This window comes from Gorilla gorilla, chromosome 9, assembly GCF_029281585.2.
Source record: "Gorilla gorilla gorilla isolate KB3781 chromosome 9, NHGRI_mGorGor1-v2.1_pri, whole genome shotgun sequence".
Lineage (NCBI taxonomy): Eukaryota > Metazoa > Chordata > Mammalia > Primates > Hominidae > Gorilla > Gorilla gorilla.
In genome coordinates, this window is record NC_073233.2 from 76,746,600 (window position 1) to 76,765,882 (window position 19,283).

The 19,283-nt window shown below is 52.2% G+C and overlaps 1 protein-coding gene across 2 annotated transcripts in view; it reads right to left on the reverse strand.

The window, feature by feature from the left end:
* The window catches only part of CPT1A (carnitine palmitoyltransferase 1A), an 88,065-nt gene that overhangs the window by 58,711 nt on the left and 10,071 nt on the right, over nucleotides 1-19,283 (reverse strand). The window contains exons 1-2 of one of the 2 annotated variants that reach the window (XM_055354692.2): nucleotides 18,270-18,357; nucleotides 2,181-2,334 (exon numbers count right to left, since the gene is read on the reverse strand). In XM_055354692.2, the coding sequence (XP_055210667.2) occupies nucleotides 2,181-2,321 (141 nt within the window). In that variant the 5' untranslated portion in view covers nucleotides 2,322-2,334; nucleotides 18,270-18,357. Of the gene's footprint in view, nucleotides 1-2,180; nucleotides 2,335-18,269; nucleotides 18,358-19,283 lie in introns of those variants that run through there. The other variant, XM_031015971.3, reaches the window with a different exon arrangement.

Genomic DNA, 19,283 nt, shown 5'->3' on the forward strand with positions numbered 1-19,283 from the left:
TATGTTTGACAACTCCAGTTAAAAAAAATTCTTCCTAAACCATCCTAATAAGATATTGATTTCACCAAGATAATGGATTAAAAATGACCAAAGCAGGCCAGGTGCAGTGGCTCACACCTGTAACCCCAGCACTTTGGGAGGCTGAGGCGGGCCGATCACTTGAGGTGAGGAGTTTGAAACCAGCCTGACCAACATGGTGAAATTCTGTTTCTACTAAAAATACAAAAAATTAGCCAGGTGTGGTGGTGGGCGCCTATAGTCCCAGCTACTCAGGAGGCTGAAGCAGAAGAATCACTGAGCCCAGGAGACGGAGGTTGCAGTGAGCCAAGGTTGTGCCATTGCACTCCAGCCTGGGCAACAGAGTGAGGCTCTGTCCGGAAAAAAAAAAAAAAAAAAAATTAGCCGGGCATTGTGGTGTGCACCTATGGTCCCAACTACTTGGGAGGATGAGACAGGAGGATTGCCTGAGCCTAGTGAGGCTACAGTGAGCCGTGATCGCACCACTGCACTCCACCCTGAGCAACAGAGCAAGACCCTGTCTCAAAAAAAAAAAGAGGGGAGGGGAGGGGAGAGGGAGAACAACATTCCCACTGGGTTGAATATGACAGCCAAGCCTCTGCATCCAAGTTTCTATTTTCCCAGATTCCAAGGTGAAAAAGAGCAGCTCTCGGCGAGCTGAGCTAGTGCCTCAGTGACATCTCGGATGTCACCTTGGTGGGTTATTTATCTGGGCCCAAGAACCCACAGGTTGAGCCCCAGGGACACCCGTGCAGCTGTACTGGCTCCCAGGGGCTTGCCCGCCATGCTGTCCCTGCTGCCACCTGCTCTTGAGCTTAGGCCTTTCTCAGTGGCCCACTTCAGTGCCGCCCTCGGAGAAGGAGCACCGGGAAGTGCACAAACTGAACTGAGTTACCGCTGGGGCTGGCAGGGGGGTCGGCGGGGGGAGATTTCCACTTTTGACTTGATGAACTTTCACCTAGTTTGCGTGTTTTCAAACATGCACTTGTTCCTTCTATGATGTTTAAAATAAATTAAAATACATGGAAAAACAAGACACTTACTTAAAAAAGAACAAAGTTCCACTTCTTTAGATAAACAGAATTGAGAACATGTGGACTCAACTGTATTTGAACTTATGTGGAGAGTTTCTTTTTTTTGTTTGTTTTTTTTGAGACAGAGTCTCACTCTCTCACCCAGACTGGAGTGCAGTGGCGCGATCTCGACTCACTGCAAGCTCCACCTCCCGGGTTCACGCCATTCTCCTGCCTCAGCCTCCCGAGTAGCTGGGACTACAGGCACCCGCCACCATGCCCGGCTAATTTTTTGTATTTTTTAGTAGAGACGGGGGTTTCACCGTGTTAGCCAGGATGGTCTCGATCTCCTGACCTCGTGATCCGCCCGCCTTGGCCTCCCAAAGTGCTGGGATTACTGGCGTGAGCCACCACACCCGGACCTTATGCAGAGAGTTTCTAATGTGTGAATGTTTTATAAACAAAGTAGTTATTACATCCACTTGCTGAAGTTTGGAAAAAATATTTTTTTGTTTTTTTGAGACAAAGTCTCGCTCTGTTGCCCAGGCTGGAGTGTGGTGGCTCAATCATGGCTCACTGCAGTCTCTGCCTCCCAGGTTCAAGCAATCCTCCCACCTCAGCCTCCTGAGTAGCTGGGACTACAGGTGCATGCCAACATACCTGCCTAATTTTTCTATTTTTTGTAGAGATGGGGTTTTGTCGTGTCACCCAGGCTGGTCTTAAACTCTTGAGCTCAAGCAATCCGCCCACCTCAGCTTCCCAAAGTGCAGGGATTACAGGTGTGAGCCACTGCACCTGGCCTGAAAAAAATCCTATTTGAACAAGGTGTAAAAGATTCTGACTCAGAGCAGAAGATGTGAATTCTAGTCTTTACTCTGCCTTCTATTAAGTAGGTCGCTGGCCCTTTAAGCCTCGATTTCCCAGCCTGCTTTAACGCACGCCAAGTCCTTCCACCTGCCTAATGGAACTGCTCCAAGCATCCAGTGAGCTAAAGTCTATGTGACAGGGTCCCCAAGCCTTAAGTACCATGGAAATAGGTAAGTGATATGCAGTCGCCAGTCTGAAACACGTAGACCTCAATAGCTGCCAGAGCCCCGTTCTTAGATATTAAAAGGCATACTGTGTAGATTTCAACAAATCTCAGAAAACCTTGAATCTGATGAACTTCTTTTTCCAGGAATGAAGTCCAGAGAGATAGATTTGTCTAAGAGCTTCATGGCTCAGCCGCAGGTCAATCCCGTCCGGAGTGACCGTGAACTGAAAGGCCACAGCTTGGTGAGCTTCTGCCATCTTCAGAGAGTACCTGGAAGGAGAAGGAGAAAACGTAACACAGTGGAACGTGTGACCAGACACTAAAACCCTCATACAGAAGTGCCATTCCTTCTGAACTTAAGTTCTTCCTCGCCACTTAACAGATTTAATACTTTTCATCAACAGACCAATTCCATCACCACAGCTGGCACCCCCTTGCCTGTCCACCGCTACAAAGACAGTTGCTGCCTCTGCTTAGAGGCCCAAGATGATCATCAGGAGTCAGGCCCGTGGTACCCCAACCCTGGCCCTGGACATTCCCCGGAACCACGCCTCCAAGCCAGCATCCAGGCCCGTGGTACCCCAACCCTGGCCCTGGACGTCCCCCGGAACCACGCCTCCAAGCCAGCATCCAGGCCCGTGGTAACCCAACCCTGGCCCTGGACATTCCCTGGAACCACGCCTCCAAGCCAGCATCCAGGCCCGTGGTACACCCAACCCTGGCCCTGGACGTCCCCCGGAACCACGCCTCCAAGCCAGCATCCAGGCCCGTGGTACCCCAACCCTGGCCCTGGACGTCCCCCGGAACCACGCCTCCAAGCCAGCATCCAGGCCCGTGGTACCCCCAACCCTGGCCCTGGACGTCCCCCGGAACCACGCCGCCAAGCCAGCATCCAGGCCCGTGGTACCCCAACCCTGGCCCTGGACATTCCCCGGAACCACGCCTCCAAGCCAGCATCCAGGCCCGTGGTACCCCAACCCTGGCCCTGGACGTCCCCCGGAACCACGCCTCCAAGCCAGCATCCAGGCCCGTGGTAACCCAACCCTGGCCCTGGACATTCCCTGGAACCACGCCTCCAAGCCAGCATCCAGGCCCGTGGTACACCCAACCCTGGCCCTGGACGTCCCCCGGAACCACGCCTCCAAGCCAGCATCCAGGCCCGTGGTACCCCAACCCTGGCCCTGGACGTCCCCCGGAACCACGCCTCCAAGCCAGCATCCAGGCCCGTGGTACCCCCAACCCTGGCCCTGGACGTCCCCCGGAACCACGCCGCCAAGCCAGCATCCAGGCCCGTGGTACCCCAACCCTGGCCCTGGACATTCCCCGGAACCACGCCTCCAAGCCAGCATCCAGGCCACACCTACTGACGTAAAGCCCACGGCGCTTCAGCAACTCGCACAGCACAGACAAATCTCAATCTTGCAGCCAGGCCCTTGGAGGCTGGCATTAGAAGAGGCCCAGAGTTTCCACGCAGGAGTCCACGAAGGAGCCCACGACAGCCCTAGACCCTGAACTTCGAGCGCAGATCAATCCCAAATGCCTCTGCCTCTGGTGTCTGTGTGGCTGCTCTTTCGAGAAACTGTTCTAGGGTTTCAGAGAGACCCACGAAGACTCCATGAGTCACATGCGCAGACACCTCAAGAATGGGTGTTCACAGACGGAGCGGGCCTTCTTCCTCGGAGGCAGCGGCTGAAGCGGAACGTGCCTTGGCGGCCCCACGGGCTAAACGGATCCCGGGGCGCTGCAGTCCAGACCCAAGCACAGCCCCTGGGGACAGCATCCCCTGGCCGGCTGCAGAAAACTGCTTCCGGATCTGCTACATTCTTCCTGTACCCTTCATCCTGGCTCCGGCCGCCTTCCTTCCGGCTCCTTGGCACAGCCGCTCAGCACAGCACAGCCCACCCCCATCCCCTCCTGGACCCCCCGGGGTGGTGGCTCCTGCCCTTCTCACGGTGCCTCCTCCACCTCCTCCCAAGCTGCCTGCCACAAAGTACTAAATGGATAAAAGAGAAGCTAAGAGGAAAAAACTATCAAGGACCATAATAAAAATCCAAAAACTCGTGTGTGTGGTGTGGGTGTGTGTGTGGTGTGTGTGTGTATACGTGTGTGTGGCATGTGTATGTGGTGTGTGTGGTGTATGTGTGTGGTGTGTGCGTGTGTGGTGTGTGTGTGTGGTGTGTGTGGGTGTGTGTGGTGTGGGGGTGTGTGTGTGGTGTGTGTGTGGTTGTGTGTCTGTGTGTGGTGTGTGTGTGTATACGTGTGTGTGGTATGTGTATGTGGTGTGTGTGGTGTATGTGTGTGGTGTGTGCGTGTGTGGTGTGTGTGTGGTGTGTGTGGGTGTGTGTGTGTGGTGTGGGTGTGTGTGTGGTGTGTGTGTTGTGTGGGGGTGAGTGTGTGTGGTGTGTATGGTGTGTGTGGTGTGGGGGGGTGCGTGGGTGTGTGTGTGGTATGTGGGGGGGTGGGTGTGTGTGTGTGGTGTGTGGTGATGTGTGGTTGTGTGTGGTGTGTGTGTGTGTGGTGATGTGTGGTTGTGTGTGGGGGGGGTGGGTGTGTGTGGGTGTGTGTGCGTGTTCTCACCACAGGATGATTTTCCTGTTTTCGCCCACTGATGCCCTCTGAAGGCGAGATCAAAATCAGTGGCTATCACAGTTTCAAAGATCCCCTGTTACAGAAATCAGCCTGACTCAGTCCTCCACCAGCCAAAACACAGAACCATCCGCTGGCAGGCCCTAGAAAGGCACCCGACTTCAGACATCTGTCCATATTACAAATATTTGTTGACTGCCTCCAACGTGCCAGCCGAGGAGAAGAGCTGCACACCAGCAGAAAAGGTCCCTCTGCCCTCCCACAGCTTAGACCGGGCTAACAAGCAACGCAGGAGCAGTGCTCTGGTGCAGGAAGGGGAGAAGCCGAGGGGACCTCTCAGGAGACAGGGAAGCCAGGAGAAGGAGCAACCATGGGAAGAGCAGGCAAGAGCTGGAGGCAGGAAGGGCAGGAGGCTGGGGTCAAGGGCAGGAAGCTGGGGTCAAGGGCAGGAGGCTGGGGGTCAAGGGCAGGTGTCTGGGGTCAAGGGCAGGTGGCTGGGGTCAAGGGCAGGGTGGCTGGGGGTCAAGGACAGGCTGTCGGGGGGGTCAGTGGCAGGACAGCTAAGGTCAAGGGCAGGCCAGCTGGGGTCAAGGGCAGGGTGTCGGGTCAAAGGCAGGGTAGCTGGGGTCAAGGGTAGGGTGTCTGGGGTCAAGGGCAGGTGGCTGGGGTCGACAGGGTGTCTGGGTTCAAGGACAGGGGGCCTAGTTTGGAGAGGAAGGCAGAGGCAGCCGGTGGGAGGTGGCAGGGTTTTGTGCTAGCAATGGAGAAGCATCCAAGGGCCCGGAGAAAGGGGAACCTGCCACTATTTCTGTTCTAAAGACCACTCTGGCTGCTGTATGGAGTATGGATGGGGATGGGGAAGCAGGACCAGTTAAGAAGCTGAGGCTGTCTTCCAGGAAGGTGCATGGGCCTGGCCCAGTCTGTCAGTGACAGGGACAGTGACAGTGTGGACAATGACCCACACAAGACAGTCTGCAGAGGCACCTTGAGCTGCACTTGCTGGTGAAATGGGCCCTCGGGCTCCTGACTTGAGCCACCCACTCAGTGAAGCCAGGTACTGACAAGGGACAGTCTCAGGGAGGGAAGGAGGCAGGCTGGGGCAGAAGCTGAGAATTCATGCCTGGACCTGCCACATGTGAAATGTCACCAGGACATCCGGGTGAAGATGCCCCACATCGCCAGAGCGAGGGAGGAGCTGGGCAGGACGACACACACGGGAGGTATCAGCACAGAACCTGCCAGCTCTGCCTCAATGACTCGGAAAGAGTAATTTGGCAAAACTACATTCCACCAGCTATAACTTCAGCTTAGAGCAATTTGCAAAGCAATCGACAATATGTATGGGCCAGGCACGATGGCTCATACCTGTAATCCCAACACTTTGGGAGGCTGACGTGGGAGGATCGCTTGAGTCCAGGAACTCAAGACCAGCCTGGGCAACATGGCGAAACCCCGTCTCTGAAAAAAATAAAAAATTAGCCAGGTGTGGTGGCATGGGCCTGTAGTCCCAGCTACTTGGGAAGCTGAGGCAGGAGGATCCCTTGAGCTCAGGAGGTAGAGGCTGCAGTGAGCCATGATCACGCCATTATACTCCAGCCAGGGCGACAGAGTGAGACCCTATCTCAACAACAACAACAACAACAACAACAAAACAACAGTATTTACATATTATTTAGTAGGCACGCAGCCAACTCCCATGGCCTGGCCAGTTTTAAAGGAATGGATCCCATTTTTGAAAGCAGCAAGATCACCAAGCAGATGTTTGCCATGGGTTGAAGAGGGCATCAAAGCAAGCAGCTCTGAACCATTTCTCAAAAAGCTATCTAAGCAGCTGTAAGACTCCCGTGGAGTCTCAAGGTTAACTTTTTTTTTGAGACGGAGTCTCACTCTGTCGCCCAGGCTGGAGTGCAGCGGCGCCATCTCAGCTCACTGCAACTTCCACCTCCCGGGTTCAAGCGATTCTCATGCTTCAGCCTCCCGAGTAGCTGGGCTTACAAGTGCCTGCCACCACGCCTGGCTAATTTTTTCTATTTTTAGTGGAGACAGGGTTTCACAATGTTGGCCAGGCTGTTCCCGAACTGCTGAGCTCAAATGATCCGCCCACCTCGGCCTCCCAAAGTGCTGGGATTACTACTATGAGCCACCACGCCCGGCCTCAAGGTTAACTCTTAGCCCCCTTCCCCATCAAAGCCTTCGCAGTAACCATGAGGAAGGCATCCCAGAAGAGGACTCTGCAAAGCATGCACCGTGGCAAATAAAGTGACGTGACTGGCTACCTCTGCACGATTGATAAGATCTCCTGGGCTTCATACAGAACACAAAGGCATTATTCATGGCAGTGGATTAAATATAGCGTCTGTAGCCAAGTCCCTCCAAAGGTATGTATCCGATGCTTGCTCAGAAATCTAACCTCTGATAGGAAGAGTCAGACTGGAGGTAATTATAGTGTCCTTTCTAGGAGTGAAACGCCCTCGCAGAGCGATCTGAGTTTAATGAAAGACTTGTTTATTTGGACTGGTTCAGGGTAACCCTAAGAGTTCTAAATGCCCCTAAGGTGCACAATTTGTTTTTCTACTTCTGCAGGAGCTGAGATGGGCTGTCCTGACCTAGCCTCTCCCTCTTTGAGCCATGAGCAGAAATGAGTGAATCCAGCAAGGGCCAGAGGAGCTCCCTGTGCAAATGTAATGAGCGCAAATCCCACCCTGGGTTCTGGCCTGGATCAGTGGCCTTATGCTTAAAAACACTGATATAGCCGCACCTACAGCAGTCCCCTCTCAGCTACAGTTTGCACCTTTGTTTGTTTGTTTGTTTGTTTGTTTGAGACAGGGTCTCGCTGTATTGCCCAGGCTGGAGTGCAGTGGCACGATCATGGCTCACTGCAGCCTCTACTCCCCAAGCTCAGGTGATCCTCCCACCTCAGCCTCCTGAGTAGCTGGGACTATAGGCATGCACCACCATGCTCAGCTAATTTATGTATTTTTTTGTAGAGACAGCATTTCACCACCTTGCCCAGACTGGTCTCGAACTCCTGGACTCAAGCGATCCACCCATCTCAGCCTCCCAAAGTACCGGGATTACAGGCGTGAGCCACCATGTCTAGTGATTTTGCTTTTTGAAGTCTCAATTATCCATGGTCAACCACCATCTGAAAATATTAAATGGAAAACTCCAGGCTTGGTGCCGTGGCTCATGCCTGTAATCCCAGAACTTTGGGAGGCCCAGGTGGGTGGATCACTTGAGGTCAGGGGTTCGAGACCAGCCTGGCCAACATGGCGAAACCCTGTCTTTACTAAAAATACAAAAATTAGCTGGGCATGGTGGTGCATGCCTGTAATCCCAGCTACTTGGGAAGCTGAGGCAGGAGAATTGCCTGAACTGGGAGGCAGAGGTTGCAGTGAGCTGAGATTGCACCACTGCACTTCAGCCTGGGGTACAGAGTGAGACTCCAACTCAAAAAAGAAAAAAAATCATAGTTTTCGATTGTGCAGCATTCTGAGTAGTATGATGAAAGCTCCCACCATCCCACTCCCTCCTTCCAGGGACGTGAATCACCCCTTTACCCAGGCTACCCATGCTGTCAACACTCCCTGCCTACAGGGAGTTACTACACAGTAGTACTACACAGGAAAACACCTCGTATACACATCTGTCCCCCGGAATCTGAGGGGGACTAGTTGCAGGACCCCCATGCTTACCAAAACCGATGAATGTGCAGTCCCTTATAGAAAATAGTCTAGTATTTGCAAATAACCTACACACATCCTCCTGTATATATATTTTTTTTGAGACACAGTCTCGCTCTGTCCCCCAGGTGGGAGTTCAGTGGTACAATCTCGGGTTCAAGTGATTCTCCTGCCTTAACCTCTAGAGTAGCTGGGACTACAGGCATGTGCCACCACGTCTGGCTAATTTTTGTATTTTTATTTTATTTATTTATTTTTGAGACGGAGTTTTGCTCTTGTTGCCCAGGTTGGAGTGCAATGGCGCGGTCTCGGCTCACTGCACCCTCTGCCTCCTGGGTTCAAGTGATTCTCCTGCCTCAGCCTCCTGAGTAGCTGGGATTACAGGCCCCCACCACCACAACTGGCTAATTTTTGTATTTTTAGTAGAGACAGGGTTTCAGTACGTTGGCCAGGCTGGCCTTGAACTCCTGACCTCAGGTGATCCACCCGCCTCAGCCTCCCAAAGTGCTGGGATTACAGGTGTGAGCCACCACGCCCGGCCTACATTTTTGTATTTTGAGTAGAGACCTGGTTTCACCACGTTGGCCAGGCTGGTCTCAAACTCCTGACTTTAGGGGATCCACCCACCTCGGCCTCCCAAAGTGCTGGGATTAACAGGTGTGAGCCAACGCGCCCAACCCTCCTGTATACTTTAAGTCATCTCTAGATTACTTACAATAATGAATACCTTATAAATGCTATGTAAACAGTTGTTATGCTGTATTTTTATTTTGTATTATTTTTTGTTATTATTTAGGTTTTTTCTTTTTCCCCAAATGTTTTCAATCCTTGGTTGGTTAAATCCACAGAAGCAGAGCCTGAGGATACAAAGCTGACCGTATAGGTTTGGTTCTGTCCGCAGATTCAGGCACCCACCAGGGGTCTTGGAATGTATCCCCCCAAGGATAAGGAGGGACCACTGCAAGTGTAAGACTGCCTCCTGTGGCCAATAGGGAGTGCAGATCTAAACCACAGGAAAACACCACTTCACACTCAGGAGGATGGCTAGTATCACAAAGATGGATGATAGCAAGTGTTGGTGAGGATGTGGAGAAATCAGAATTCTCATGCATGGCTGGTCAAATGGTGCAGCCACGTTGGCAAACAGTCTGTCCGTTCCTCAAAAGCTTAAATACAGAGTTACTGGCCTGGCACCGTGGCTCACACCTACAATCCCAGCATTTTGGGAGGCCAAAGCAGAAAGACTGCTTTAGGCCAGGAGTTCCAGACCAGCCTGTGCAACATGGCAAGCCCCTGTCTCTATATAATAAACAAAAATAAAAAAAAAAATTAAAAATTGGGCCAGATGCAGTGGCTCACCCCTGTAATCCCAGCACTTCGCAAGGCCAAGACAGGAGGATTGCTTTGGCTCAGGAGTTCGAGACCAGCCTGGGGAACATGGCAAGACCTCATCTCTATTAAAAATCAAAGAAATTACCCAGGCATGGTAGTGCATTGCTGTAACCCTAGCAACTTGGGAGGCTGAGGCAGGAGGATCGCTTGAGCCCAGGAAGTGGAGGCTGCAATGAGCTGTGATTGCACCACTGCACTCCAGCCTGGGCAACAGGGGAGATCCTGTCTTAAAAAAAAAAAAAATTGTAGAAAAATAGACTTACCATACGACCCAGCAATTCCATTTCTACATATATACCCAAGAGAACTGAAAACATGTCCATACAAAAGTCTGCACACGAACACTCACAACATCATTCATGATAGCCAAAAAGTGGCAATACATTCTGCTGATGAATGGATAAATATAATGTGGTCCATCCATACTGTGGAATAGTATTCAGCAATGAAAAGGAATGGACTTCCGACACCTGCTGCAACATGGATGGACCCTGAAGACGTGATGCTGAGTGAAAGAAGCCATACAGAAGGTCATATATTGCTGATTCTATTTATTCTAAATGTCTGGAACAAGCAAATCTACAGAGACAGAAAGTACACTAGTGGTTGCCAGGGGCTTGGAGCAGATGGGAAGATAGGGAGGTCATGGGTAAGGAGTTGGGGGTATCTTCTTAGGGTGATGAAAACATTCCAAAATTGATTGTGGTGATAGTTGCACACCTCTGTGAATATACTAAAAACCACTGAAAGCCTGGGCAACATGGCGAAACCCTGTCTCTGCAAAAACTACAAAAATTAGATGGGTGCGGTGATGTGTGCCTGTAGTCCCAGCTACTAAGGAGGCTGAGGTGGGAGGATCACTTGAGCCTGGAAGTTCGAAGCTGCAGTGAGCCGTGACTGCACCACTGAATTCCAGCCTGGGCAACAGAGCAAGACCCTGTCTCAAAAAAAACCCAAACTCACTGAAGTGTACACTTTAGATGGGTGAATTTTATGGTATATGAATCTCTCAATAAAGCTGTTACCAAAAAATACTGTCTGAAGAAGTGTTATCTATTTAATGTCTATGCACCTAACCATTCTCTCCTCAAATATATAATGGTGGGGGTGGATATGTTATTCTTTTCTTCCATATCCTGTCCACCATAATGCTCTGGTCACATTAAGGACTCATTCAGCAGCCATAAAAAAGAATGAAATTGGCCGGGCACAGTGGTTCACGCCTGTAATCCCAGCACTTTGGGAGGCCGAGGCGGTAGGATCAGCTGAGGTCAGGAGTTCGAGAACAGCCTGACCAACATGGAGAAACCCCATCTCTCCTAAAAAATACAAAACTAGCCGGGCATGGTGGTGCATGCCTGTAATCCCAGCTACTCGGGAGGCCAAGGCAGGAGAATCACTTGAACCCAGGAGGCAGAGGTTGCAGTGAGCTGAGATCATGCCATTGCACTCCAGCCTGGGCAACAAGAACAAAACTCTGTCTCAAAAGAAAGAAAGAAAGAAAGAAAGAAAGAAATCATGTCCCTTGCAGTAATATGGATGCAACTGGAGGCCTTTATCCTAAGTGAACTCACTCAGAAACAGAAAACCAAATACCGCATGTTCTCACCTATAAGTGGGAGCTGAACAATGGGTACCCATAGACATAAAGATGGAAGTGACAGGCCGGGTGCGGTGGCTCACGCCTGTAATCCCAGCACTTTGGGAGGCCGAGGTGGGCAGATCACCTGAGGTCAGGAGTTTGAGACCAGCCTGGACAACATGGTGAAACCCCATCTCTACTAAAAATACCAAAAATTAGCCAGGCGCGGTGGCAGGCGCCTGTAATCCCAGCTACTTGGGAGGCTGAAGCAGGAGAATCGCTTGAACCTGGGAGGCGGAGGTTGCAGTGAGCTGAGATCGGGCCACTGCACTCCAGCCTGGGGGACAAGAGCAAAGCTCCATCTCAAAAAAAAAAAAAAAAGAGAAAAAAGATGGAAATAACAGACATTGGGGATTCCGAAAGGGAAGGGAGGCAGCAGGGCAAGGGCTGAAAAATTACCTATCAGGTACAATGTTCACTCTCTTCCCTTTCATCGAGGGCACTCTGGGTACACCAGAAACCCAACCCCACCAGTATGCAAAATGCCTGTGTAACAAACAGGCACGTGTACCCCCAAATCTAAAATTAAATTAAATTTAAAAAAAGACTCATTCAAAACAACTGTTAACTCATGGCATTAAGGAATTTCTGTGAATTATCTTTTAGGTATTACAAGATATTGTGGTTATGTTTTTTAAGAGACAGAGTCTCGCTCTGCTGCCCAGGCTGGAGTGCAGTGGCACAATCACAGCTCACTGCAGCTCTGGGTTCAAGCAATCCTCCTGCCTCAGCCTCCTGAGTAGTTGAGACCCTCCTGAGTAGTGTGAGCCATGGCACTCAGGCAGTGGTTATTTTTAAAAAGCGTTCCCATCTTTTATTGATACATCCTAACATATTGCTACATGCAATTGTATCTTTTTTTTTTTTTTTTTTTTTGAGACTGTTGAGTCTTGCTCTGTCGCCTAGGCTGGAATGCAGTAGCACGATCTAGGCTCACGTTAACCTTTGCCTCCCGGGTTCAAGCAATTCTCCTGCCTCAGCCTCCCCAGTAGCTGAGACTACAGACACCTGACACTGCACCCAGCTGATTTTTGTATTTTCAATATAGCCCAGATTACACCATGTTGGCCAGGCTGGTCTTGAACTCCTGACCTCAGGTGATCTGCCCAACTCGGCCTCCCAAAGTGCTGTGAGCCACTGTGCCCAACCTAATTTTATCTTTTATCATATCTGGGACTTGCTTCAAAATCACTTGGGGTGGGACAAATGGAGGGACAGGTAGGAAGGAGCCATGTGTGAGAACGGGTGAAGGGCAGGGCTGTGCAAGCCCGGTAGGCAAGTGTCTCTTCTACGCACGTTTGAGATCTCCTGATGTTTTAGAATGTGTTGAATGAAATGAAACATTCATCTGCTGCAATTGGAGCTCAAAAATCTCATGTTTGGAGAGCTCCTCAGATACTCCAAGTGCCCCACGTGCCCACCTCCCAGGAAGGGAAGCACACACTTCTCACCCCATAGCCCACCAAATACAACAGGGCTGGCAGCAGAGAAACGGCGTAACCCATCCGGAGCCAGGGAAGATAAAACCAGGAGGAGCAAAGGTTTCCGGGGCCAGAGCATGTGGAAAGTTGGCCATGCCCAAGCCCCCTTACCTCGTCCCCACTACCCACAATCTGGAAATACCTGAAAAGTCACCACCTGCTTGCCCAACCCAACAGGATTTTTATGACCCTGGTGTAAAAAGGATGAGAAAGGAAAAGCAGGGCCTCCCCCCAGTGCCCGCCTCCCTCCAGTGCCTGCCCCCCGCCTCACCCAGCCAGCCTCTTCCAGGTGCTTCCTCTTCAGGCAGGAGGCCACGCTCCTGGCCCACGCAGGGACTTCACCTCTCCCCAGAAGAGGGCACACCTGCTCCCTGCCTTTCACCCAGCTGGGAGTGGATGCAGAGTGGCAGCTTCTCCCACCTCTGAGTCACCGGAAGCAAAGCCGGGGGACTGCAGAAGACACGGGCACCATGGCTTCACAGAGGCCAACCCACCCCAGTGAGTGCCACCCAGCTCCTGGGCCAGCCTCACTCACTCCAGACACAGGGCAGACGGTTCCTAATGTCTCTAAAACCGAGGAACTCATAAGAATGGTAACCAGATAAAGCCATTCACAACACAACCCCCTTCCCTCCCTGGCCCTGGAGAGTAGAGGGCCCCAGACCAGAGTCTGAGAGTGGTCAGCACATTTCCTGCCTTGATGTACCCCCGCATTGAAAGCCAACCTGAGGCCGCGCACCGTGGCTCAGGCCTGTAATCCCAGCACTTTGGGAGGCCAAGGTGGGAGGATCAGTGTAGGTCAGGAGTTCGAGACCAGCCTGGCCAACATGGTGAAACCCTGTCACTACTAAAAATACAAAAATTAGCCAGATCTGGTGGTGCACGCCTGTATTCCCAGCTAATTGGGAGGCTGAGGCAGGAGAATTGCTTGAACCCGGGAGGCAGAGGTTGCAGTGAGCCGAGACCAGGCCACTGCACTCCTAGGTGAAAGAGTGAGACTCCATCTCAAAAAAAAAAAGGTCAGGCGCGGTGGCTCATGCCTGTAATCCCAGCACTTTGGGAGGCCGAGGGGGGCAGATCATGAGGTCAGGAGGTAGAGACCATCGTCGCTAACACGGTGAAACCCCATCTCTACTAAAAATACAAAAAAAAAATTAGCCGGGCATGGTGGCGGGCGCCTGTAGTCCCAGCCACTCGGGAGGCTGAGGGAGGAGAATGGCGTGAACCCGGGAGGCGGAGCTTGCAGTGAGCTGAGATCAGGCCACTGCACTCCTGGGTGAGAGAGTGAGACTCCCTGTCAAAAAAAAAAAAAAAAAGAAAACCAACCTGGCCCTCAGCGTGACTTTCTGTAACATACTTTACTTAGCACAAACGGGATCCCTCAAAGTAAATCGGGTCTGCGGCCTCACCGCACTGGCATAAACAGGACTGGGACTACAGGTGGCTAACCTCACCTTCCTGGAAACAGACAGCAGCCAGGTGAGGCAGGTGAGCAGCTGAGACTGGGATGGGCAGACGACAAGCCCAGGGCCAAGGGCGCAAAGCTCTTCCAAGGACCTGGTGCTTAGGGAGGAGGAGTGGGGGTGAGGTGGGGTGTCCAGGTGGAAGAACACCAGTCACTAATAAATTCCTGGACCTCAGATAAGCCTCACAAAAACTTTGGGAAGCCAAGGCGGGCAGATCGCTTGAGCCCAGGAGTTTGAGACCAGCCTGAGCAATGTGGCAAAATCTCATCTCTACTAAAAATACAAAAATAAACCAGGCGCGGTGGTGAGCACCTGTAGTCCCAGCTACTTGGGAGGCTGAAGGGCAAGGCTCACACAAGCCCAGGAGGTTGAGGCTACAGTGAGCCATGATCACACCACTGCACTCCAGCCTGGGCGACAGAACGAGATCTTGTCTCAAAACATACACATACACAAGCTCCAGTGAACTTTACTATATTATACAGCAAGACTGTTTTCTGTCTTAAATGCTTTAAATCATAAGATACCGCAAACACACAGGCAAGCAGAGAGTAACACCTGTGTACCCTCCTGGAATCAACAAATTTAACATTTTGCTGTATTGATTTAGAATGTCCCCCCACCCCACCCCACCCCCACCAGTTTGTTTGTTTATTTTTGTTTTTGTAGAGATGGGATCTCACTATGTTGCCCAGGCTGGTCTTGAACTCCTGGACTCAAGCAGTCCTTCCTCTTTGGCCTCCCAAGCTGCTGAGATTACAGGTGCCCAGCCCTGCAAAAATTTCTAAGATGCAATAGATACAACCTCCTCTCCCTGTCCCCAGAATGCGGGGCTCATCTTTCCCTACGTATTTGAGTATCTACAAGTGCATACAGTGCCACCACACACGTGCGAGGCACACACAAATGCTGCCTACTCTGTGCGCGCTCCTGCAACTTGCTTCTCGTCCACATTGAGTTCCAAGCTGCCCCACGCCCACCTACACAGCCCTGGCCCTGCTGTCCTGCACCCCCCTGCTGGCAGGAACCAGTCTGCTCTTGTGTCCCTGCTGGGGCTCAGGGAACTTCTCTGTTCACTTTTTCACTGTTGCAAACAAAGAAGCAGACAGTGGCCTTGTCCATGTTGCAGCATCGTATTTTAATGGGGGTAGAAAAAGAGCATGGTGTTTGTGGGCACCCCTGGCCTCTGGGGCAGACTTCCTCATGCCTGCCCTGCCCTGCCTGCTCTACCAAAGTTCCAGCTCCTTCTTGATGTGGTCATCCTGCCCTCTTTGCCCTCGCTGAAGTCCCACCAGCTGCTCGACACCCCATCTCCCTGTGTCTCCCAAGTCAGCTTTCCCAGGGCGTCTGAGTGCCCTGCCCACCTCGCCATCGCCGCCACATCGGCCCCAGCCAGGGGCTTCTTGGAGAGGGGGGCATACTCCACCACTTTGCAGCCTGTGTTCCTTCCGCTTCTGTGTGTCCAGAATGGGCCACCTGTCCGCTACAGCCAGGCCTGGGTCAGGGCCCCTCACCTCCCACCTGCGTGGGAGTCCCTCACCAGGCTCACTGCGTCTTCCCCTCCCCAGCACCTTTCATCGAGGGCAGGAGGCCAGGGCACCCGTGTGTTACAACTCCCCTTCCCGGAAGCCTTCCCTGGGGTCTTGGGCATGCCCTGCCAGACTGGGCACTGTGGCTGGGAGCCCCAGCACGCTGGGAGAAGGGCCCTCAGGCCAGCTGGCAGCCGGGCCTGCGTCTGGATCCAGGCCACCGACACTGGGCAGCCTCTTTGCTCACCCCTTCAGCCTTCCTGAGGCTGTAGTGAGGAGGGCGGCAGGGGCATGGCATGGCCTGAGGCTTGGGCAAGCAGGCGTCCGCCTCCTCCGGCTGGTGGGGGCTCTGCCACATCCCACTCACGGTGTACAACTAAATCGTTAGTCTCTGTGGGCCAGCCCCACTTCCCGTTCCTTCTTCCTCCTGGGGGAGGCCACCAGGCACGCAAGCTGGCCCCGGTCCATCTGCTGCTGCCTTGGGCCCCTCTGGCTTCTGAACTAGTAGGTGGCTGCCCCTGTACCCTGGGAGTCAGCCAGCCCCCCAGGACTTTAGCTTCAACCTGAGCACACTGCACCTGACCTTCCAAGCACGTCTTCACCCAGCCAAAACTTCACCAGCTGACAATGAATCTCACCACCTGTCCACGTGCCCGCATCCTCCCCAGGGTTTCTCTTACTGAGAACGCCGGCACCTGCTCTGCCTGGGAAGAAGCAGGGATGGACTAGGGGTGTTCACTCCAGTCCCCAGAACCTGCTGATGTGAAGGTCCCCGGGCCCACGTGTCCCACCAGCAACACGTCCGCTCTACAGCCCAGCCTTCCTTTCTCCAAGCCACCCCCATACAGAGACTTCCCAGAGAGACCTGCCCAACAGCTCTTTAATCCACGTCACCCCAGGGGCCGGCCTATCTGCAGCCCCTCTCCTTCTGTGATTTTCTTTCATGCCCAGGTATCGGAGACATATCACAGCCCTGGTGGGAAAAGGTGGTGTCCCGGGGGACAAAGTTTACACAGCGTGACCATTGGGATCCAAGCTGCACGGCAGGGCGTGCACCTGTGCCCCAAGTTCAAGGATGGCTAGAGGAGAGAACGCTTTTACTGGAAAGGCAGAAAAGAGGAGGAAGAAAAGTTAAAAGGAAGAAATGAGAAAATACAGAAAAATACAGATGGATGAAAAGGGAACTTAACCTCTCCCCTGTCACTCACTCGTTCCCACAAATCATCGCGGAGCCCTCGGACGGGAATCCCGAACTAGCCCTGGGAACGGACTCGTGGAGGAGGCAGCTCTGGGTAAGTAAAACAGGCGGACCCTTGGGTGCTGTTCCTGACCTAAGACCCCTCCTTGCTGTGTGCCCCCAGGCCAGCTATGGAGTAAATCGGAGGTGGCAGCAACACCCCGGCGGCCTCCACCACACCAAAAACAACACATCGTCTGGCATTGTCATGGGGCCGCGGATGTGTCTATTTTCACTGAAAGTACAGAAATCACTTCTGAGAAGCTGGCATGGTGGCTGGGGCCTGGCCTGTACCTCTGCCCCAAGTGGACACGAGCCCTGAAAGGCTGAGGGGAGGCCAGGTGCAGTGGCTCACGCCTGAAATCCCAGCACTTTGGGAGGGCAAGATGGGAAGATTGCTTGAGTCCAGGAGTTCAAGACCAGCCTGGCCAACGTGGCAAAACTCCTTCTCTGCCAAAAATACAAAAAATTAGCTGGATGTGGTGGCGCACACCAGTGGTCCTAGCCATTCTGGGGGCTGAGGTGGGAAGATTTCTTGAGTCTGGGAGGTCGAGGCTGCAGCAAGCCCGGATTGTGCCACTGCACTCCAGCCTGGGCAACAGAGTGAGACACTGTCTCAAAAAAAATAAAAGAAAGGCTGAGTGGGGTTGGGGGATTGGGGGTGGAGATCGCCCACCTGGAGCCCACCTGCTGGGAGCTCACACAGACCTCCTTGCCCGGAGAACACGGGGTGCCCACCAACTCCCAGGTGGAGCATGGGAGCCAGGCCACATGCCATCCTGGAGGCTATGACGGGACTCATCACTGAGCTCTGTGCCATAGCACTTAAGCACCTTATGCTAATCTGCTCTCGGAACCACACAGAGATGCAGAATAAGAGGCCCCAGCCAAGGCTGCAACCCCTTCATCACAATTGTCACAAATCCGCTGTCCTGTCTCCAGCTCACCTATTCCATGGTTGTTCCCACCACCTTCCAAGCTCAGCTCTCCCTGTCACCTGCCCCTCCGCCAGGCCCACCAGCCTTGACCTATGCCACTAACTGGCTCGCAGCTGGGAAGTCTTCAGCTCTTTTTCCATTTCTGTTTTCTCCTTTCTTCATACTTAGCTTAAAGCTCCCAACACTTTAGGGGGCAGCCCACGAATCCAAACTCCCCAAGAAATTCTACAAGAGACATTTAGCAATGTCACCTGCACCGGCTGGCAAATGACCTTCACTTGTGAGTTATGTGTCCAGTCTTCCAAATACACTTCTCAAGGACATGAATCCTTGTGTCATCCGAATTGAATCCTGAAGACTACGGACAGTTCTCCAACGCTGAATGCTACATCAACAATCGTGGGGGGGAAGGTGATAACACATCTTCAATTTTGCTTACGATTATCTTCATTTTAACAACTTTGCTCAATATCCCCCAAATCCTTGGCCAATAAACTGCTCTGGTAATTTGTTTTTTGAAAGTGTTCACTTTGTTCCCTTTCTCCATAATCAATTCCTTTTAACCAAAACCTTTCACCTCTTTCGAAGTCATTGGCCTATGAATCCTAACACTGGCCACGTAATCAAGAAGACACTCATAACACAGGTCCCTATGCCCTTTGAGCAAACCTCCCCACTCCTGCACCCCCAGTCCTGCAGAGCTGAGACAGGCAGGTGGCCGAGGAAAGCAGGTGAAAGGTCAGCTTGATGCACCGTGCATTGCCAGGTTTCAAAACACGCCCAAGGAAAATGGAGATATGGGACTTGCCTCTGTAATATAAAACAAACAATAAAACTTGATACATGACAACGGACTTCCAAGAAAATGGTCTTTATAGCAACTGAAATATGTAAATAATTTCTGAGTGGGGCAGAAGTCTTTCAACACAGCCTTGCAATCAACACGTATGGAGATACTAATAGATAGGTGTGTGGGAAGGTAGGTAGGTAAGGCATAAAGATTCCTTTTTGTGCTTTTAATAATGAAGTTACAGCACATTCCTTTTTTCGAGACGAAGTTTTGCTCCATCACCCAGGCTGGAGTGCAATGACATGATCTCGGCTCACAGCAACCTCTGCCTCCTGGGTTCAAGTGATTCTCCTGCCTCAGCCTTCCCAGGAGCTGGAATTACAGGCATGCACCACCACGCCTGGCTAATTTTGTATTTTTAGTAGAGATGGGTTTTTACCATGTTGACCAGGCTGGTCTCGAACTCCTGACCCCA